This window comes from Ciona intestinalis, chromosome 5, assembly GCF_000224145.3.
Source record: "Ciona intestinalis chromosome 5, KH, whole genome shotgun sequence".
Lineage (NCBI taxonomy): Eukaryota > Metazoa > Chordata > Ascidiacea > Phlebobranchia > Cionidae > Ciona > Ciona intestinalis.
Genome location: NC_020170.2, coordinates 4,304,406 through 4,327,071, shown reverse-complemented (window position 1 = coordinate 4,327,071; position 22,666 = coordinate 4,304,406). Strand labels below are relative to the sequence as shown.

The following is a 22,666-nucleotide window of genomic DNA, read 5'->3' as shown; positions in this document are numbered from 1 at the left end:
GAAGAAATGATTTGATTCAAGAATGATAAAGGTTAGCATATATAAATAGAAAAAAAAATATTTTAAACTCTTTATGTTTTTCATATTATGTTTTCATAATATTCAGAACAACTTACGAAAACAAAAATCAAAGTACAATACTACCAGAAATGTATTTTCTCTACATAATATCATGCAAGAAGATGTTTAAAACTTGGAATGTTGATCATATTACTCACAATTCATATAAAATTTTCCATGTGCGATTGCAGCAATTCTGCCACAATCTACTGGTTCACAGAGAGGTGCAATGTCGCTCCAATTACCTGGACAAAAAAGGAGTTCTCCATTTTAATAGTTACTAATTTGTTTCTTATGTTGAATTGTCTGAATTGTCCCCAATACATTAAAAATACAATCCTAAATAATCATACACAGTTACATAGGTGATAGCTTTGTAAGAAGGCATGAGTATATGAAACAGAACACTTGTATAAGAACTGTTATTCTCCGGCCATGCGAGGATACATAAGTTTCATTCATAAATCCATACCATCGGGTTGGCAGTCTACAGATTCCGACCCAAATAGCTCATATCCTGGGTAGCAAGAGTATGTGATAATGTTGGGAAATGTGAAGACATCCTCAGTGTAATAACCATGCAGTGGTTCTTCTGGTGCCCCACAATTAACTGGTATGCACTGTACGAAATCAGATGACCAGACACCTTGGATAAAAATAAAAATGTATTTAGCTGTTTTGTTAGTGAGCAAGCTTATTATTTCAATATAGCATATTTTAATGTATTAATATCTGCCATATGCAATTACTATAATTAGGGTTGGGTATTTAGGGTCTAAATACAAACACAATAGCCTGTATACATGACAAAATTTAATTATTTTACATACATTTCAGTTTAATGTTTTAAAGCAAAAAGTATAAAAATATAGACAGGTATACCATATATATAGCACAGTTATGTTTGTATTTAAACTAACAAAAAATCATTTTCTTAACCCAAGATATATCTATATATATCAATTGCTATTTAGTTTACCTTCTTCTGTGCAGGTGATGGTTATAGGTCCTTCAAATAAAGAGAAATATCCTTCATTGCAACCATATAGATGCTGGCTTCCATACTTTGTATGCGAGTCTGGTATCATATATCCATTGGGATCTTGGGCAATCGGAACACCACAGTCTTTTGCTGTACAGTGTGGTGGGGCATCTGTGCATATTTATGTTTATAATTTGTAGTAATACTTGATATATATACGGTATTTTAAACTAAATTTTACCAAAAATGGTAAAGTTAAGTAGTCAGCGTGGAGTGCAATTGATTGGTTGATGAGTGAATATGATCTTAACATTACTATTTCAGACCGCTTATAATGCTAAAGAAGGTCACTTACTTGACCATGTTTGATCTGCATTACAGTTTGCCAACAGCATATCTTCTGTTGAGTTAGTCTCATAACCAGATTGACATTGATATTGGATCAATGTTTCATAGTAATGTGTTGACCTGCATCAAATATAGTCATTGTCACTTATTTATCTTGACATAGCAGGGCAAAAGCGTTGAAGCATAAATGTATCATAGTGCATACTTTGCAATGGTTTCATACACCTCGCGTATGCTTAAAAGTATGAAAGTTTTCAACAGTGTATATCAGTTTTTAGCTTTAATGTTTTTAGTTTTACTGATGTACGATTTCTTAAACATAGTGTAATATAAGAAAACTAACTTTTTTCATCATAAAATTAGTTTATACCATACTTAAGTTAAACAGATTTTCTTACTGTGTAATATCATCTAGTGGAGTTGATCCTTCTGGAAAATGGAGAACAGAATACAACGCATGGTTTTCAGCTAAAAAGTCAGGATTGCTACAGATTTTTCTAACACAAGATGATAAAGATGACCATTCCACTGATGAGGTGTCTTGGTTATATATGCACGTTATTGGTTGATCAAGGAGTGGCTGTGAGCTGTTGAACTGGTAGCCAATATCGCATTGATAGTTAAGGCTATCTTGATAAAAGTAAGGTGCTCCAACAGCATTGTCTGCATGAAGATATTCACATAACATGTAATCATATCATTTAACCAGCATAACATAAGACTAGGTTCCAAATACTTTTTTTGGCATGTTCATTTTAATAACAAGTATGCAGCTTATGTACCTAGAGATTTATATTAGTTTTAAAACAACATTACATGGTTTATGAACAACAGTTGAAAACTATATTAGAAATTTGCAGCAGATTATAAACTTTTCTGCGAAATGTTTAATGTTATAAGAACATCTTTATATCGGATTGTCTGTATTTTTGGATTTAATATGTTACCTGTTGATACGTGTCCATTGTTTAAGATAGGAGGTTCTTGACATCGCATTTTTCGGCACTCAGGAGCAGCAGTAAGCCAGTCACCAGTTGGAGAACATCTACTGATCACAAGAGGAGGAGCAGAGGGCTGGATGTTGGAAGAGGATGCAGTTAATGCTCCTGGAGCAGGTGTGTAGAAAGATTTAATTGCCTTAGTGAATTTTGCTTTTGTCTCCTCTGACATCGTACCTGAAATAAAATAAGGTTGGGTTGTTTATACTAAAATAAAAAGACAACAACTATGATAAATGTAACTTTTAAACCTTCTGTGTCGGAGCAACCACAATAGTTATAAAATGGGTGTTCCGTTTCAGACACCTCGCTCCAGTTCATGAGTTAACATGTATTTAATTTTGGTGTGACTTTTATTGCTGACAATTAAGACAACCAATGAAGGACCACTCATTTGCAGCAAATGGAATAATTTATATTAAAAAAATATGACATATTTTCTTACTGTTCTTGAGGATTTTGTTCAGCTCGATTGGTGTGACTGGTGATATAGATTCAGATGACGTGAAAGCCCCCAAACTTTCGTAAACCTTAACAGATTTATTGACAGTTAATGAGGGACAGTAATCAATGCTATAAATTTCATTAACATTCACGCATGGTATAGAAAGTGTTAAGTTGCTAAAAAATGCAAAATATCAAAAAATAAATACTTTTTTCAGCATGTCAGAAAAACTTGTTATAATAAAAACATTTTTTTCATCAAAAGAGATATTTTTTATTTAGATGTTGTGCCTGGTAGCAGCAACAGCAAGGTAAAAAAATGAAAACACTGGAAACTGGTTGGAAACACTAAACAGTTACCTCATAACCATCATCACAGACAGTTAGAGCTGCAGATCTTGGTGGATGAGAAACACTGCTGTATAAATCTGGATGACCAAGTTCACCAATTGGTGAGACCATTGTTAAGCCATTCAGGGGAGACACTGAAAGTTAAATGGTTAGGATGTTAATGGTTATTAAAGCAATGTGGTAGAACTACAAACTATTGTATGAAGGAATTCTTGAATTCTTGAATAGATCAGTGTTACTTATATGTTTAGCAGGTAGTATAACACGACCAATCTGTTTTGTTTTGGAAAACAGATGCTTATAAAAACTTTCTTAATTTCTCGGTTAAACATTCTAAATGGAGTGTCACACTAACCTGGATTTTTACATTGAATAGGTTCACATACAGGTGGTTCTGGAGACCAAGCCCCAGAATGCATGCACTCAATAGTGGAAGGTCCTTGCATGTTGAAATCTGGTTCGCATGTGTAAACCACCTGGCTTTGGTATGAATGCTTTGCATGGGGGTGAGTGAAGACGACAGAGCTGTAACCAACTATTGGTGGCCTTCCACATGGGACTGCCGTACATTGTGGTAATGGACTGAGCTCCCCATTAACCATGCACTGGAAATAAACACAAGTAGAATAAGCTGATTTCATTTAACAGCATTGTTGTTATCTCTATTGTCCTATTAATGACAGTCAAAAATACAAAAAAGGAGGCAAATTTTATAAAGAAATGTCTCCTGACCTTTTTCTAATGTTACCTAAAAGTAAATATTCATAAAAATACATTTTATATTTATTTTTGCAAGTTAGGAGATATGTCTAAGCGAAGAAATGGGTGTTCCTTTAGTTAGACACATTACAAATTATAATCAATGCTTCAGAATCGCAAAATTATTCATTAAATGAGCAAATACCTCAACATTTGCAGATTCTGTAATTTCGAAACCCAAGTCACACACATAATGAACAGTATCTTCAAAGACCATGGACATGTTTAACTCAGGTGAACCATGTGTTATAGGGGGTGGGACTCCACATACTAACCTTTCACAAACAGGTTCAGTGCCTAAAATTTTAAAAATTACCAGGTTACAAAATATATTTTTGATTTTTTCTACGAGTAGAGAATAAATACCTTGCAGCTGAAATAATGACAAAGATGAAAAGCAAATAATAAACTTAAAATATGTAATACTTTAGCTTATACTAAGTATTTATATTCAAATAACTACTAAAAACTGCTGGAAATGATTTGGAACAATTAACATACCACAAACATTTATTTAAATACAGTAATGATTAATTAAAACAGAAAAAAAGAAATTGGCAGAAAAATGAGAGTTGTTAAAGCAAAAGAAAAATATCATCGAAACAAAATCACAGCTATTACCTGACCATGTTGCATCTGTGTCACATAAACGTGTTTCTGAACTAGATTGTGTAAGTTGGAAGCCAGCATGGCAGGTGTAGGTGAGGGTGCTTTGAAAATGTGGGCCCGGTTTATGAGGGCCATCATCCATTCTAAGGTATAAAATAATTATAAGAAAACATCAAATGATTTTCCGAAAACTCATGGATGATATGCCACAGTCAGCTGAATGAACCACAGTAACAAAAGTTATACATCATGGCAATAAGGTGCCTCATGCTTACATTTTTGTGCTATGAACATGTGGTTATATGAGTTAAGTACCATGGTATTAATGTAGGATACTTTAACCCTTATGATGCAAATCCATAATATTTGCTGATCAAAAGTGAAAAGTGGATTCAAAATAACTATGTGTTGCCATCGGGCAGACAAACAGCACTTTTAAAATCACAAAAATCCTTACATATAGGATTTCATCAGAAAATATCCTCACCTAACTGTTGCAAAGTCCACTTCAGGTGGCAAACCACAGTGAACTGCATCGCACAGTGGTGACTCTGTGGTCCATGTGCCAGTTTCACTGCAGTTTGATTTGGTATGACCAACCAAGTTAAAACCGGCACTGCAGACAAAACCAATGGAATGTCCGTATGTGTAGGTAGCTGGATGAGAGACAGTTTCACCATCAGACTGAAAATATAATAAAAAGAATAAGTAGTTGAATATAACTTTTTTCAAGGCTGATATGTATTAAGTTTTAAATTTTATGTCATGGTTACTGTCACTGATAACCTGAGCTTATAAAGACACTTTTGCCAACAATTTACTAGAAAAAAAAACAGTGTAATTACCTATTAATAAATATAATACAACTTAAAAGTAAACTAAAACTTACTTGGACAGTTTCTATTCTTCCATTTAATGGGACAACAGGTTGGGGACAAGGTAGTGGATCACATCTGAATGTTTCATTGAATGAACTCCACTCTCTATTACTCTGACAGTAGATTGTATCATAACCAACTTGAGAGTAGCCAGCAATGCAGAAATATCTATTAGGATCAATTGTGTATGTCATTAAATAATATACATTTGGCATTACATAACATATATTTATATTTATTTCTTTGGATGCAGTAGGGAAGATCAGATAAATTAAATCAAAGAATAGGAGAACTAGCAAGCAATTGAAAAATGTTAAAAACATGCCACTGGTAAAAACTACTTGATTAAAAGTGTCAGATAAATGCAAGGTTTATAAACCCGCAATGCAGTACAAATTATATCATTTTGAGTTGTAATTCAATTAAACAAATCAAGAAATAATTTTTTTTAAACTTACCTTACGTTTTTTAAATTACCTTACGTAACTTCCATAAACAAAATCTTCTTTACCATTAAGTACATAAAATGAGTTAACAACATCAGGAGGCTTGGAGCATGGTACTGGTAAGCAATAAGGGGGTTCTGTTGCAACACCTGAAAATTGTAGATTTGTTATTATTATTTAATGAAGTGAAAGCAAATGTTTTTTAAATAAATAACACCAAGAGAAAACATTGATGCCACTGGTATGGGTGGTATGTAGCCGTAATCAATACATTAAATGATAATAGAAGGGTTTCATATATTCTGTTACTTCTGCTACCAGTTGTAATGTAAATAATTTTTCCACGGCTTATCTGGTATGAAAAACGTAGTGTATTTCCGACGTTTCGTCAGCCATTCTGCAAGACTTTATCAGATAATTTAACGCAACATCACACCCAGGCAAAAACTTTAAGGAAAAAAGGAAAAAAATGTGAAAATGACTCTGTAAAAAGAGATAGGAAGTTTCATAATCGGCAATTGAGGGTTAATGAGCATGAGGTGTTAGGCATTTTATCATGTAACTGGGTTAGGCTATAATCACACAGCTTCTGTGTTACCTTGAATACTGTCACCCCAAGATCCATCAGAAAGACATGAAGCAAAGTTTAAACCAACCATGTAATATCCTTCATCACAAGTGTATGTAACATTGTTTTTATAAACAATCCCGGTAACTGCAAAGCATATATAGATTGAATAGTATGTTAATTTATTTTACAAATGCTGTTGTATAAAAGTGTTGAACTCTTTAAATACTTCTATGTGGTTCATATTTTTATTTTGACTCCACCAATTTCAAGTGATAAAAAGGAATAAAGCGTCTTGGAAATCTTTTAAGTGCAACAGCCATCATTTTAATTGACACTTTCCCACACTTTTTGTCTATTGCATGTTTTAATAACTGTCATTTTGCTGTTGACTTCCTTCTCTTCGTTCTTAAAAAACTTGATCTTCACTATCCTTTTCAAAAAGATAAACAAAAATTATGTTATGTTACTTACCCAACATTGAGCCATGGTTGACAGGGGTAAGTTCTTCACACTGAACTGGTTCACAGAGTGGTCTCACTCCGTCCCAATACCCAGCTGCCAAGCAAGTTAATGTATCCGTATCACCAGATAGATAATAACCCTCGTTACACACGTACAGGACAGTGTCTTGGTAAAGGTAGCTAGACCCTGAAGTGTTTGTAAAATAAAGGTTATAAATAAATAAAAGATATAACTTGCTTTATCCTTGTACCACTAAAAATTTACAAGACATACAACCGTGGTTATTATGATTCAAGTACAAACAGATGTACTAATATACAAACCAATAATTTCTCCATGAAATAAATCCCCAGGAAAGCCACAATCGATTAAATGACAAGAAAATCCATCACCTGAAGAACATGTAAACTGTAAGCCGTATTTAAAGCCTAAACTTTGAATGTCCTTATTTGCAACACCATATGTATTTGTACAACTTGTGTAATCTATGGTCTGTTCCATTAATACAACAACCTTTATTTTATTTAAACTTTATCTGGCATAATCTAAGAGTTTACCGGAGTATCCAACCAAGCAAGTGCAGGTAAAGCTTCCTTCTGAGTTAACACATGATGCCATTTTATCACATGGATTGGTGATGCATTCATTTACATCTGTGCATTCAGGTGGATGGCTAGACCATTGCTGTGAAGTATGTTCATACATAAAGTTCATGTTACATTCTCATGCTGCCAGTTTTACTATTTAGCTAAGTACCACCTCTAACCTAGAGTTAAGGGTTTTTTAAGTAGTATTGCCAGGTGCACTCACTTATGCAAGATCAAAAAATGAAATATAAAAAAATTATTTGGTAAAGTAACATACACGGCAACTCTTTTGCTGTCACAAGGTGTATAAAACAGGGCACCCGTGTAACAACGACTGTTGTTTTCCAGACATGCCGGGATAAAACAAGTTACATTTTTTATTAATTAGTACGATTCTATAAAAAGACCCACTTTATCTGCTTGGCATGTTATAACATGGGGTTGAATCGGTTGATATCCAGTGTTGCATAAATAAGTGACTGTGTCATTGAACCGTACACCCACTGCCTCTATGTCAGCATTGGCAACCTGGATGGTAAAAACATAACTTTATACCAACATAACTTTATGAAAACATTACATTGCATAAACTTTATCTATTTTGTGATTTTTTTAGATTAAAAAAGATCCAAATAATTAAACACGTAAGTGCTGCCACATTGCGAAATTGAAAAGATTTATTATGTAGAAGATATGTTAATAGTTATATGAGAACATAATTAGGAATAAATTCTGTAACCAAATTTGTGCATATAATTCCATAACTTACCGCTGGATAATTCCCACACCGAATACGGGAACAGAAGAAAAGTGCTGAAGGATTTGGTTTGTCTCTTCCGTTTACTCTCCATATTCCTTCATTTCCACACTTTAGCGATACACCTGATATTATACGACTGTTGGCACCTCGTCTCACTTTTAGATTGTAACCTTCCTGGCAGGACAGCCTCGTGGTGAAGTCATTCTAAACAGTTTTGATTGCACAATATTATCAGTTTTACAAATTTTCATTGCAACTTTTCTAAAGTATAATTTAATAACTTAACACCTGTGGCACTTAAATTTACCTCAGGCTTTAGAGAAGTAGGAAACCTTAAAGTACACATGTTTTAGTTTAATTTCAAACGTTAACATTTTATTCACCAATACACACATGCTTACCACTGTGGTTGGGACCAAATTATCCTCATTTGCAATAGGGGTGCAACTGGCACAAAAGGAAGGTGGCCTTAGAACTTCAACTTGGCCAACAATACCACCAAGTGCATCAGGCCATGCACGAACTGTTCCTTTGTTACCCTCACAGTTACGATGTAGAAAAACAACTTGTGTGGGAGTCATTGCATAGTCGTACAGGTTGAATTGTGAGATACGTCCTGAAAATTAAACAAGAATCTTAATAAAAAAAAATGTTAAAATCACTTTTAGTATTGGTTTTATATTGATTGCAAAAATATTCACCTATAAACTCCTGAGATGCAGAAAAACATCCTCCAAGGCAATCTTGCTCTTGACCAATAACGAGGACCCCTCCACCTGGAATTACAGTCCCCTCCTGCAGCCCAGTACCTCCTACTTCTCTGAAGTGGTCAAGATAGATTGCCCATTCACCACCTTCACTCTTCCATGTTATAACAACATGGTACCACTGACCATCATTTATTTTTCGAGCATCTGTTACCACTGATTCTCCATTGACGTATCTTTAAAAAGTATTTTGTCATTAAAATTGTTTTTACTTCTATAATTTATTTTGAAAAGCGTTTTACTTATACATATATGATTCTAGATTTTTTTTCTTTTTTTGTAATGTATAGCTGACATTGGGACAATTCATACACACCCACAAATGCATCAACATCAAGCCTTGCATGATGTACTATTTAGAAAATCCTCGGCTGTAGGAAACCCGTTATATTAAACCTAATAACGGTTGATAACTCACAATGTTAATGCTGCAAGGTTGGTAAGTGTCAGCACGTCAGCAAGTGGTCCTTTTCCGACGCCGTAAGAGAACGGTGTTCCCTCACTTTCGGTGTGATTGGATTTGACGTAAAAAGCGACTGTGACCTCAGTCATGTTGTGTATTCCCTCTTTCATGTGGACATGGTGGTACGTGTTCGGTCGTTCAAATGAGAGGTCAAAATCGGGCATCAATTCTGCACGTTATAAAAGTTATATAACTCGGTTTTAAACTTCAAAATTGTGTATAGTACTCTTGGGGAAGATGAATAATTTAGCACATATTATCCCGTTTATGCTATTCATGCTTTAAACAACTAACAACGCAACATAGGGAATGCAGGTACTGATTTATCCTACACATGCCTGGTTACAGTCGTTATAACACGTGTGTCCTGTTTCACAAACTTTGTATCCGTTTACGGATTCCCACGTATGCATATATTCTAGTCGGCGATTACGCCTGTTCTTGACAAAAATTACTTACCATTCTGGCATGCCTCTCCAGCGAAAGTCGGTGCGCAAGAGCAGCGGTAAGCATTTATCATATCCACGCATGTCCCACCGTTTAAACACGGATCAATAACATCAGCGCAGTCGTCATGATTAACTTCGCAAAACGTTCCTTCGAACCCCAATGTACAGTCGCACCTTTAAAAGGCAGTTTAGAATCAAATTAGAACCCATTATAAGGTAGGTATCAAGTTTAAAAGGTCGGGTGCACACGCGCTAGCCAGACGATTGGAATGTGTTAAATGTCAATAACTTTGAAAGAGCAAGTGCGCACATTGTCACTGAAATTTATAAGGTCGCTATTTATATGTCTGACGATAAACAAGCAAGCTAATTGAAATGTAACTAACAAGATATAGAAGGATGGGGGAAGACGGGACACTTTTTCCTTATATTTATTGTCCGATTTAGTAGTAAACAAAGTACACTCAAGAGGTATACGAATTTATACTCACAACGAAGGCAAGCTTACCTGAATTCGTTTACTTGATCGTGGCATGTAGCACCATTTTGGCAAGGGTTAGACGAGCATTCGTCGATATCCACGTCGCAAAGTTCGCCTGCATAACCTGGCGTACATACGCATTCAAATCGAGCAACCAGGTCCCTGCAAACGGCACCATTCGCACAAGGAGAGCTCTCGCACTCGTTCACGTCATATTCGCATAGAACACCTGTAGGAAAATATAAAATTAACGCTTATAAAGTAAGCCAAGACTCAAGTACGTACGCTATCACTTTACGTTTGAACAATTACGAAATTGTAACTATTTTTAGCCCGTTTCCAGGAATAGCCCGCAATTTCACGTCACTTAAAAGTCAAACTGACTATTAAACATCAAAAACGCCGCCGCCTGGAAATTCAATTCTAATCTTAGCACATTTTCCAATTAACTGTTTTGGAAATGTTAGAAATCTAATCAAATTGAAATGTTTATTACCGTTGTACCCCAGGAGGCACTGACAGGTAAAGCTCGCCAAGAGATCTGTACAGATAGCCCCATTTAAACACGGACTCGATGCACATTCGTTCGTTTCAAACGCACACGTAACGCCTTCGTAACCGACAGGACATGTACAGCTGTAAAAAACAGGTTTCAACTTAGCAGTTGTGTTTTAGGATACATACATGTTGGTCGGTTGCATTGCCAAGCTATATTTTTCGTCATTTTTTTGACTTAATTGTTTTAACTGGTAAAATTTAAAAATGACGGTCCAGCATAAAAATGCAACATATATATATATAGTACTGTGGGGTAGTGTAGATAGGGTTAGCACCTAAGCAAGTTGGTAAATGCGAAGCAGCAAGTTGGTAAATATAAAGCAAGTTGGTAAGTATAAATATTATTTGTTTAATGTATATCAAATAAGACGATAAAAAGGAATAAAAACATGAACCATTTTACCTCAACCTACTTTATTTTCACACAGAAACCTATTACGTTTTAGTCAACATAAAATACCTGAATTCGTTGACCAAGTCCAAACACACTCCACCATTCTGACAAGGGTGGCTGGCGCATTCATCAAAATTCATTTCACAATTTGTTCCTGCACAAAACAAAGAAAAAATAGATCGAAATACTTTGTCGATGGTGATTTATTTTAAAGTATGCATGTTCTAGGCCACGTTACAAAACTACATGTTATGGCCCCACTTTTTACAGTGTTAAATAATATGTAGGTGGTAAATTTTAAATTTAAACATATTTAGTTTGGAATATAAGTGTTACGAATTCATATCAAACAAACCGTAAATCCAACCAATAGTATATAACAAAAGATAAATATTTTGTCTAAAAAGGTATCATCAATCTTCCATTCAAGAAATTTTTCGTTCATTTAGTTCGGCAAATAGCACTTACCAATAAATCCAGGCTGGCATATGCAATCAAATCCACCGTCGCTTGGCTCACAAGTGCCACCGTTCTCGCATGGTTCTGTATGTAAGCAAAGTTGGGGTACACATAAACGCATTAAAGCCAAGCACATGTGTTTATATACATATAATGTATTGTGGAGTTCTGTGAGGGGGAGACCGGACATCTTTAGCACATATGATCATGTTATAATCAATTAACAACGCTCTTTTAGAGTGGTAAAGATTCGGTAAAAAGAATGAAGAAAATATAATGACAAGGTGTCCCGTCTTCCCCCACCCATGCTATATATATATAGATATAAGCAAAGCTTGTCCAGTTGCAGATAAAATATAATATACTTACCCATAAAACAGTCGGTGTAAACGAGACGCTCGGCAGTGTAGTTGCCAAGAATTTCTTCTGTACCTGTTAAAAATACGGAAATTTACATTTTCTGCAACAAGTTTTTCGTTTTTATTGCGTGAGAGTTTCTCGGCTTTTAAAAAATATGTTACAGTACGATCCTGGGTCCGGTGTAAGCGGAAAGGTTTAAGAGATTTCATTTGCTTCCCTGTGGCGCAATTCTCTGAATAAGCGTGTGGTACATTGGAGTTGTCGCTAACAGTGTATCCGGTTCCCACGTTTCTTGGTGGTTTCATTTGAGGCTTGGAAATCGGAAAGTAAGCAGAGCGGGCGGAAGTAATTGCTCAGTGAGGGAAAGCGTGAGCCACAGTGAAGGTCGGAAACCATGGCATGAAGGAGAGAGAGTAGAGACAGAGACTTTTTCTTCGAATCCGCAAAAACTGCAGTTTTTTTTTGTTGAGTCCAAGAACGTCAGTTGCTCAGAGTCACACTTTGAAACTGTCAAAATAGATCATAGGCTTGGCGAGTGAGCAGCTTGTTTCCTACAGCGAGATACGCAAATGGAGATAGCGCTGGTGTATCTGCTGGTTGCGACTATATCGGTTGTTACTGCTAGCATTAACTTAAGCGATTGCCCGCGAAGATGTCAATGTGTTAGCACCACTATACATTGTAATGCACGAGGCTTACGTAGATTTCCAGGTACTTTACCAAGGAACGCAGTAACTTTGCTCATCGAAGAGAACAGGATAAGTTCGGTGAGTTTTATGTTGATTTTTAACAATTTAAATACACTTAAGCACTCAATACTGTTTAATCTAAACCGATTTCAAATTTCTTCCCAGCTCCCGCCACTGAACAGCACACATCTGCATACAGTTATCTTACAAAACAACAAGATTTACAATCTGCAGCTGAAAGTTTTCCGTGCAGCAAGAAACATTAACTTTCTTAACTTAGCAAACAACAGACTTCGGGTGATTCGCAATGGAGTATTATCCCAACTTAGTGGGTTGGCGTTGCTCAACTTGGGACATAACAACATTACAAGTAAGTGCATATTGCAATGTCATTATAGATTTTGTTGACTATAATACCGTTGTTAAGATGAATATCGTTAACACATGTTATTCCATATTCCCTATAGTCGTAATTTTATTTACCAACTCTCTTTCGTTACTTTCGTATAAGGATACGGATATATATTCCAGTAAATATTCTTTGTTTGTTACAAAATAAGACGATAAAATATGAAAAACATTAAGAGTCTTATCCAACCTACTACATGGTCTTTAATTTTTGTTTAACGTGCCATTATGCGGTGTCTGAGTTCATAAGATATATAAGTAGGATGGGGAAAGATGGGACACTTTCAGCAAATATTCTCATAGTGGTTTAAACAATTAACAACGGTCTATGGAAGTCGTAAAGATAGGGTTTTTTAATTCAATTAATTTTTTTTTGTTTTCTACCCAATGAAACAAGAAACTACAATGAAAAAGTGTCCCATCTTTACCCATCCTACTATTTTTTTATCTCAGACAGTGGGTCGTAGCCGAATCTAAATAAAATTTGCAAAATATATTTAACTATATTTCTTATACTGCCTACATCACACTTTTAGATTAAATAACAACGTTCAGCGGGTTCAACCTTAAGTATTTGCGCATACCCATGACATGCATTCATTAAGGCTTTACATGTAAACCGATTATTTACAAACCAAGATGAACCTTGGATACTTTATTTGTGAAATGAGCAGCTGCTGGAGTTTATTTAAAGCACAAAGCAGCCGTTATGATCTTTAAAAACTTGGTACAAAGCTGGCCGATACCAATATTCTCGCAACATTTTACGAATCATTTAAAGCGTTTTACCCAGTCCAACTATTTCGGTTCAGGGTAGTGTAGTGACCGGAAGGTTTAGGAGAAACGTTTTTTCGATTTCGTAATCATGCGAAGCAACATAGTTTAATCTGACACCTGCTGTTTTGGTTAAACTGATCTATTTTAAAGGACTTTTATTTTACAAGTTATTACAACATTTAATTGTAATAGTATTTCTAAAATTGATGGAAAAGTTATTTCTTATTATACAACCAACAAACTATAATTAGAGCATTTTTTTGAAAAATCAAACATAAACGAACGTACGTGGTTAGCAATCTACTCTAACCCTATTGTACATATGAATTTTACTAAAGAACAAAATACCTAACCTTTTCCGAATGTAGTATAACCCATAAACAACCCAACTTGGCACAAATCCTACTTACAGGAGCATACCAACGAAACAAATCAGAAATGTTTCGTTTTTTTGAAATTTGTTGGTATAGATCACATTTGACCATCTTCATCTATATAGAAAGATTTTTCCTCGGCACGCCTATAGCCTATCAGCAGTCTTTTCAAATTGCACTTATTTTTTATATTTCTTTTATGTAGGAATCTTCGCTGGTGCGTTTGCTGGCTTGTCCCATCTCAGTGACTTGTATCTGCACAACAACCGCATTACAAGCATCCCGCAAGGGTTATTCACGTCCCTTGTTAATCTAAAGCAGCTCCGACTCGACCAAAACAGGATTGTAAGATTGACAGATGACACATTCCTTCGACAAACGTTCTTGATTTCGTTAAATCTTGCAAATAACAAGTAAGAAAACAAGTTGTACGAAAAATAAATAGAAACCAATATTCCGGAACAGAAACAGTTTTTCATTCTTTTCTATTTACGGCAATGGGCGGGTTTAGTGCTTGTATTTTAGCTGTTGCGGCTTAAACCGTCAGACGATTAAAATGGACCTCGGTCTATTTAAAATCGATATGAATCATTTGCCCATAATAGGCCATTCGTGACTGCTAATTCACAATTTAAATCTACTGGGTCGCTATTCAAAAGCGTAGCAGCAATTTTAAGTTTAAAAGCCGTTTCCGAGTGCGCTGAAATACGAATCATGTAACGTGAAGCAAATCTTTCCCCAGCCTTCGCCGAATCACTTCCGCCACAATGCGTGGGATGGCGAGTTTGCAGAAGTTGTTGCTTAGCGGGAATCAGATTCAAAGCCTGGATTCCAACATCAACCCGCCGGACACAGACTGCGCCAAGGTAAGGACGCCAGTTGCGCAAGTACCGCCCCGTAGCAACTTTTTGGGGAAAGATTTTGGCGTTTAGGCGGTTGAACAATTAGCTTGGTGCTAATTTGGTAAAGTTCGACTCCCCTAATTGCGACCAGAATACTCAATCTGCGGTTTTAGGAACCCAACACTAATCAGATTGGCAAACATTCCGAGACGCGTTTTAAAGGTAAAAAGATCAATTCCTTTTTTATGTTTGACAGTTGACGAACGTGTCTCAAGAGGTCCCGCGGGACAGGACCGTAAGACCATGCTTCTATTACAACAAGAACCTTCAGTATATTGATCTTAGCAACAATTCGTTGTCGACCGTTCGACTTCTTACATTTTCCAGACTCCGGATGCTAAGTAAATTGTCATTGGATAACAACCAGTGGAGGTAATTGGTCTGGTTCATATAGGAGATTCCGTAACATACTCGGAAGTCTGCTTTACACCTACGGTATGGATTAGGTGTGATTGCTTCCTGGTCTGGTCGCTGCTGCAGTTGCAACGCTTACACGACGACAAATTGGCAATGGGCGCCATGAGATGCTGGGAACCGGCGGGCTTGGATGGAGTCCCGATCGACCAGTTTACGGAGCACGACCTCGCCGTACTGCCAGGTCAACCTCCACCCAGAGTCGTCAAGTCTGGTCTTTTTGTTGTTTCGGTGAGTTGAAACGCAAAACACTAAATAGATAATAAACATTGAGTGCCTCAATCTTACGTTTCCGCTTTGTAGAATGAGACCACAAGGCAGGGAACGGTAATAGAACAACGACATACGCCGATCGAAGACATTTATCGCAGTCACGCAACCAATAATCCCACTAGAACCGTGAACACGTCGCCAAGCTCAGAGTTGGCAGGAAAATCCAAACTTCACCTTACAACGACCTCTACAATGCTGCCCGGCTTGGCCAGCGTTGCCGAATTGGCCGTCGTGTCGACTGAGTGGCGCCCAACGGCGAAAAGACTTCCTCTCGACATGGCGCTGCAGCCTGCGACTGAACAAGCAGTCGGGGCGAGACTGGATGACGCTCACGCAGGTACACACGTGACCAAAGCGTCCAATCCGCGCCCTGGAATACACAGCAAGACAGAAATAGAACGTGACGTAAGAGTCAATGACGAGAGCCCAACGCAGAAATCCCGGTAAGATAACCGACTTTGCTTACGTCATTAAAATGCTGTGACATACAACTCTAGACGTATTGATACATATCAAAACATGTTGCATGCATACAAGAGTAATTGTAAGAGCCGACCGGGATTTGCAGTGCGGGCCAAGACAGCTTTAATTTCCTAATTACACGCGCACATCTATATTTAGCATCAGCAGCGTCGTAGAGACCACATAATCAACTGCATTGCTTGCAGGTTCTCAGAGCAAGACATGAATGATGATACGGATTCGTTCAATGTCCCAAGCTATGGTACGTATGATTTAACAAGAAGATATACCAAATTAGGAACAAGAAGAGAAATATGTATGCGAATTCCGTATCAATTTTTTTGTGTTATCCTCAATGTGCCAACCACTGGGGGCGTCTGTGTTCTTGGGCAACAATTACCGTCAAATGCTGCAACCAATTAACTCCTTACGGGTTGTCTAAATTTTCAGCCATACATCACAAAAATCGGCCCAAAATAATTACCCTTAAAGTTACATACCTGGTAACTAGTAAGCGGGCACAATTAAGATGTTTGACACAGAATATCCGTGTTGTCGTAGCTCCGACACGCGGGAATAAATAAGTTACATTCATTTAACCCTTACGCACTACACGAACGGTGACTTTATGTATAAATTATTGTCCAGCAGGTGATGAAACCGTGTATAGAACAAGACAAGACGGCGTAATGTCGTGGCTTCCTGTGGCTGGAATGTTCTCACTTGTGTTTATAGTTTCTATATGCGGGGCAATGGTTCTCAAGTGGCAGTTTAACCCACAGTCTGAAAAGTGCAGGTGCGCATATATAAAAATTTTGTAGAACGTCTTAGGAAATCTTGTTTTTATAATACGTGGGCCTGTGATTTATTTTACTCCTGCGACCTGGTTCACCGCGTTAAAAAAATAATTTTAAATGACCCATGCAATTACTACGTTTAAATTTGAACGGCAATCAATACAGTATTAATTTAACTGCTTTAGTAGAGTTACCATATAAAATGGCTGTTTTATTGCAGTTGCTGTACTGGTCACCGTGATGTAAGCCGTCAACACACATCAGAATCTATTAGGTAAGCGGTATTGAAAGCAACAATATTTCAAGTAAAGAAAATCAACATACACTTTTTCATGTAGGTCAATAAGCAACTACCCATTGCTGTACGATAACCCGCTTGCACGACGGCCTCTACCACGACAACCTATAATGTCAACTTCTGAGCAAGCAAGGGCTGTGATGAACGACCATAGTGGACGAGTAGATGTTCGGTGGACGAACGGCGGCTCATTTGGTCTCGGTTATGATTCTAATGGAGTAAAGGGGCGACTTACGTCCAAGTCAGCCACCGAGTCCGGTTCACCACCGATGATACCGCCTCGCGACCCAATGAATGCTCGGAGCTGGGATGACAAGTTTACAGATCGAAATAGAAGGACGGCTGGGACACCTAACCACCGACTTTCGGCATCGTACCCTAGTAATGCGATTTGGAATCCAGACTCTGGGAAACGGCAGTTAAGACAGACACTGTCTGTAGATGACGCGCCGTGTAAAATCAGCGAACAATGTCTGAACCTTGGTAATGGTTTTATTGATGTATGCGATGATGAAGATGATGCGAGGCTGGAAAGAATTCATTCAGAGAAAATCCGCTCCGGACCAAAGAAGAAATCTAGCAGAAGGAAACGACGAAATCGTCCAGAAAGCATGATCTGCGCTGAGAGTAGTAATCCTGCGAAACGCTTGTCGAACAATTCTGAAAGAAAGGCCCCATGCGCATCCGCGCCAGTTAGTAGACATAACAGCAACATATCTACCGCCACCTACCGGGTTTCAAAACGAGGTAAACGTGACCGCGTGGCTGAGCAAATGCTGGAAGCGTTGCAAGAGATTGAAATAGCAAGACGAAACAGCAACGCCACAGAACTGAATGGTGGGCCGCACTTAAACAAATGCGCCGAGCAAAAATTTACTAGACCTGGTATAGAGAATATTATACATAGCCAGGATATAAACAGCAAAGAAATTGGTATGTTAAATTCGGCAGGGCCTCGTAGACTGTCTCGTGGGGCATCCGCACGTTTCGCAAGAGAGAAACAGCATAAACAATCTCTTGATTCTTTCTGTCCCAATTCCAGGCCTGCTGAAAGATGTAATTGTAGTCGACATTGCCGAAGCAGAAGTTTTCGTTCTCGGTCTGCTTTACATATATCGGACGTGGACTTTGAGTTCCCACCACCACCACCTTGTGCGTTGGTACGACATACTGAGGATGCTCAAGCTAGTTCTATGGAGCCATCAGGGACCTCTGATCAAGAGAGTGATGTTGCGGAAAATGGTAGCTACAACAACGACTATTCTATGTTGTCAATGTGCACCAGTGGAATCGTAGAGAAAGACAGCACCCATGAGAAAGAGTGTAAGAAAGAAAGTACAAGAGTCCTGGAGGAACAATATAGATCCACTTCTAAGCACAACTCTATGTACAGAAGGAAGGACAGTACGGACTCAATGTTTGTTGGCATTGACAGTGCTCCTGAAACTCGCAGTCTGTCAGACAGTGACAATGAAAGTACCCAGTTTTCAGCAAACACTCATGAGGACACAAGGAAAAACAGGGAACCTCTAAGCGTTTGCAGAGTAGAAAAATCGCTTGCCGGCAATGAGTACCGGTTTGCGGACGGTGCCGCTAATGAAAAAAACTATTTGTACGCCGGGAATAACTTTCTACTTGGTAGCAACCGGCTATCAAGGCTTGACCTTTCTCTTTCTGAATCAAGTTCCGAATGCTCTGTTGCTGCAGACGTCAGATCCTCAGAAATCGTACGCAGTCGTTCCTCCTCTGTAGGCTCCACTGTTACGATTAAACCGACAGTAGACAACAGCACCAATACCCAGCAAGCAAAAGTATCTGGCAAAGTTGTCACGAAGCAGAGCACAACCGATAGTGACGGTTCAGAGAGTGCGTCATCTTTTGAAATGTGTCTAACCATGCATGACTTTAAACCTGAAACTTTCATTCAAAATGAAACTACGAATGAAGAACAGGAAGAGTCAACGTACCAGTCACTCCATCTTATGTACTCCGGTCATTTACCAGAAACGGAGGAAAATAATATCAAAAGCGTCATCAGCGAGTCGAACTCAAGTATAGACACGACAAGTTCCAACTCAAAAGTCGAAGCCATGATAACCGAAGCAATGGTCGGCAAAAAACGATGTTATTTTGACGTAGTCGAGTCGTCGGCTGATGACGTATCAACCGACATAGAAATGTTTGATTTAGGAACTATGTAAACTATTTGGGTGAACTTTTGAATTTATATTTTAAGTTTTAAAGTATTTTACCGACTAATTTCAGTATTGCGACAAAACTTTGAATTCTTGCATAGTTTACTGTGTAGAGTATTTTTAGCAACTATGTTGCACGTATGCCTATTTTTACCGTACGTAGTATGGTATAAACCGCAAATAAAACGTAACAGAAAACTAAAAAAAAATCTGCCTATGTGTACGTGGTGTATAACATATCCCTGCAATCGCAAAGTGATAATGCATAATTAAGGCCCAAAGTTAGAAAAACGGGGAAAACATAGGCTTACCAATGCAGTCTGAAAGTTCAGTAGATCCCGTACCAGCAGTGTACCACTCTGGTGGGCATTTATAACAGTATTGCATTCCTTGTTGAGGCTGATAGGTGTCAGCAGGACACGGATAACAAGTCTCTATACCAGTTAATGAGGCAAATCCAGGGCGGCAAAGATCTGAAGTAACAATTTAAATAGTAAGAATATTTTGGGTAAAAAATCATTTATTAATTCCGATAAATGTGGTTTAGTGTTTTAGCGGTTCAGGCGTTGTCCTGTAGCCGAACGACACCTGGTTCGATGCTTGAAGCTGATACCTGTAGGCTACTGATTGACGCACTTGTTCATGTTAAACATAATAGTATGACAGCACAAGATTATCACGATGCCGTAGTTAATGCCATTATATATGGTTTCATAGACCTCGCATGCAAGTAAACACACAAAACTTTGCGGCCATTTAGATTATGCAATACAGCGTAACTTGGTCTACTAGTTTTTAGTAACTGCGCTGGTTCAATTATATTGAGTTAATTATGAAGGATTTGCGGCCATTACCGCAATTTCAGAAGCAGTTGTTCAAATTATAAAAAGTCGTACATACCTCCACATTGCCTAAAGCTGGTAGCTCCTCGACTCGGGGTGCCAGTGTCCGGCGGGCATGTTGTGCATTCTGTTGCACCGTACACATCAGCATACATGTGGATATCGCATGCTACACACACCTCAAGACCATTTGGAGAGTAGGTGCCAAGGGAGCAAAGGTCTATAAAGTGATGTGTTTTGTTAAAGTTTAGAAAAAGTCTATTTTATGTTGCACTATCTTTAATCGAAATATTCGCTATTTGGAAAAAATGTATCTTTTATAGTCTATGGATTTTTTGGGGGGAGAAATGAGCATAATGTACATGTAGTATTCAAACAACGTATATGAAGCATTAATCTAGTAGGGTGGGGGAAAGCGGGACACCTTTAGCACATAATATCCAAATATCCTGATCGTGTTTTAAACATTTAACAATTCTATGGGAATCACAAGAATACGGTTTCAAAATTCCTTGAATGTTCTTAGTTTATTTCAAAAATGGGACGAAAAAATAGAATGAAAAAGTGTCACATCTTCCCCCGCCCTAAATACTTACTTTTGCATTCCTCCAGCGACCGTGTGTGATTGGTTGGCGTCGATGTATGCAGAGGGCAGGCTTTGCAAGATAGCTGGGCCTCGTCGTCTTGATAGAAACCGACATCACAACTAATGCAATCGATTACCGCTACGTCGTAGTAGGTTCCAACAGGACAGTTGACTAAATTCAAAAGGTAAAAATATCTATTAATTAATGTTGTCTACCTTGGCATGCTTGGCATATAGTAATATACCATACCGATTATTTTAAATAGCAAAGATAAAATATTTGAAACAACGTATACAGAAGGGAATCACCATTAAAACTACAGCGGTTAAAACACGCTTTATGTGGATAAAAAGTACGAGAAAGAATGTCAGTTTAAAAACGTGTCTGTTAAACACAGCATACATATAGTGAACTTTCATCGATTTGTTAAAATCTAATTAAAACAGAATGTAGTACTGTAGGGTAAGATGGGACACCGTTAGCTCAATCCTAAATTTCCTCAATTAAACAATTAACAACGACCTATTAGACTGGCGGGGCTACCATTATATAATTCCGAAGTTATTCTTTAGTTATACTACCAAGTCGGACGAGAACAGAGAAAGAAAACATGTCCTATCTTACCCCACCCGCCGTACTATACTAGGCAAATAGAAAAAGTGTGTGTAAGGACAAGTATATACATACCACACGTTGCAGCGTCACGAAGTACTGTACCAAGGGGACATTGAAGCTCGTTAGCTGAAGGAAGGTAACTTCCTGGCGCATAAGTGACGAATGCTGTGACTGATGTATTGATGTGACGTACTGCCAATCTATAACCAGAAATGCTGTTATGTCCGGTTGAAAGTATATGTACACCTACTGACGAAGCTAATAATGGCCTTATGTGTCTAAAACATACAGTATTTTATCGATGTTTCATACACAGGTAAGATAATACGTGTATAGGCACTTTGAGAGATGTATGAATTGGAAACAGTAGGCGAATAGTTCGGGCTCGGGGCAACGGTAATTAGCGTGCCTGCTTTAAACCCAGAGTTTTCGAGTTCCACCACGATGCTGCTACCATTCTGGGCGTGTGTCTTAAATATTATGCACTTCTTAAGATAATACTTTAAAAGTGTGCACATTACCAAAATTAAAGAAAAATATTTATTTAATAAAATACCTTTTTAGTTGTCCAGAAAACTCTGGTTCCACGTTCAGTCTGCCGAAGAACTCACTCATTTGTCCATGCTTCTTCCTGCTACCTACCACGTCCTCGTCGTTCAAACCAATTTCACCTAAAATAATAAACTTTAACTCTTATACTTCCAAATGTTAGTTTGGCACAGTAGCTTTCGGGGGAGAATCCCCCACAAAAGTTACATACGTGGTAGCTCGTAAGCGAGCACAAGGTGTGTGGAACAGAACATCCGCGTTATTTAACGATTGTCGTTGCCCCGCCACGCAAGGATTA

General features: G+C 37.7%; 2 protein-coding genes across 4 annotated transcripts in view; one reads left to right on the top strand and one right to left on the bottom strand.

Annotated features, from left to right (window-relative positions):
- The window catches only part of LOC100177891 (sushi, von Willebrand factor type A, EGF and pentraxin domain-containing protein 1-like), a 74,887-nt gene that overhangs the window by 27,837 nt on the left and 24,384 nt on the right, over positions 1–22,666 (bottom strand). The window contains exons 22-55 of the mRNA XM_026834727.1: positions 22,376–22,490; positions 21,892–22,019; positions 21,214–21,375; positions 20,676–20,837; positions 20,087–20,248; positions 12,196–12,258; positions 11,836–11,910; positions 11,434–11,521; positions 10,912–11,051; positions 10,443–10,644; positions 9,945–10,108; positions 9,441–9,654; positions 8,957–9,198; positions 8,657–8,871; positions 8,265–8,459; positions 7,907–8,023; positions 7,466–7,592; positions 7,232–7,300; positions 6,918–7,094; positions 6,474–6,590; positions 5,907–6,024; positions 5,441–5,597; positions 5,039–5,235; positions 4,564–4,694; positions 4,088–4,239; positions 3,539–3,788; positions 3,193–3,317; positions 2,834–2,918; positions 2,338–2,565; positions 1,789–2,053; positions 1,398–1,510; positions 1,040–1,213; positions 533–706; positions 219–305 (exon numbers count right to left, since the gene is read on the bottom strand). Of these exons, the coding sequence (XP_026690528.1) occupies positions 219–305; positions 533–706; positions 1,040–1,213; positions 1,398–1,510; positions 1,789–2,053; positions 2,338–2,565; positions 2,834–2,918; positions 3,193–3,317; positions 3,539–3,788; positions 4,088–4,239; positions 4,564–4,694; positions 5,039–5,235; positions 5,441–5,597; positions 5,907–6,024; positions 6,474–6,590; positions 6,918–7,094; positions 7,232–7,300; positions 7,466–7,592; positions 7,907–8,023; positions 8,265–8,459; positions 8,657–8,871; positions 8,957–9,198; positions 9,441–9,654; positions 9,945–10,108; positions 10,443–10,644; positions 10,912–11,051; positions 11,434–11,521; positions 11,836–11,910; positions 12,196–12,258; positions 20,087–20,248; positions 20,676–20,837; positions 21,214–21,375; positions 21,892–22,019; positions 22,376–22,490 (5,190 nt within the window). The remainder of the gene's footprint in view (positions 1–218; positions 306–532; positions 707–1,039; positions 1,214–1,397; positions 1,511–1,788; positions 2,054–2,337; positions 2,566–2,833; positions 2,919–3,192; positions 3,318–3,538; positions 3,789–4,087; positions 4,240–4,563; positions 4,695–5,038; positions 5,236–5,440; positions 5,598–5,906; positions 6,025–6,473; positions 6,591–6,917; positions 7,095–7,231; positions 7,301–7,465; positions 7,593–7,906; positions 8,024–8,264; positions 8,460–8,656; positions 8,872–8,956; positions 9,199–9,440; positions 9,655–9,944; positions 10,109–10,442; positions 10,645–10,911; positions 11,052–11,433; positions 11,522–11,835; positions 11,911–12,195; positions 12,259–20,086; positions 20,249–20,675; positions 20,838–21,213; positions 21,376–21,891; positions 22,020–22,375; positions 22,491–22,666) is intronic.
- Positions 12,289–19,949, top strand: LOC100176386. 3 transcript variants are annotated; one of them, XM_026834729.1, is made up of 11 exons: positions 12,289–12,953; positions 13,041–13,245; positions 14,640–14,847; positions 15,177–15,300; positions 15,533–15,708; positions 15,783–15,981; positions 16,054–16,466; positions 16,692–16,747; positions 17,134–17,281; positions 17,503–17,556; positions 17,621–19,949. In XM_026834729.1, exons 1-11 carry the CDS (start codon positions 12,756–12,758, stop codon positions 19,779–19,781), a joined length of 3,942 nt encoding a protein of 1,313 aa, XP_026690530.1. In that variant the 5' UTR covers positions 12,289–12,755; the 3' UTR covers positions 19,782–19,949. The 3 variants fall into 3 exon arrangements, with proteins under 3 accessions (XP_026690530.1, XP_002122405.3, XP_026690529.1); XM_002122369.3 differs by having other exon boundaries at positions 12,289–13,245; positions 17,137–17,281; XM_026834728.1 differs by having other exon boundaries at positions 12,289–13,245.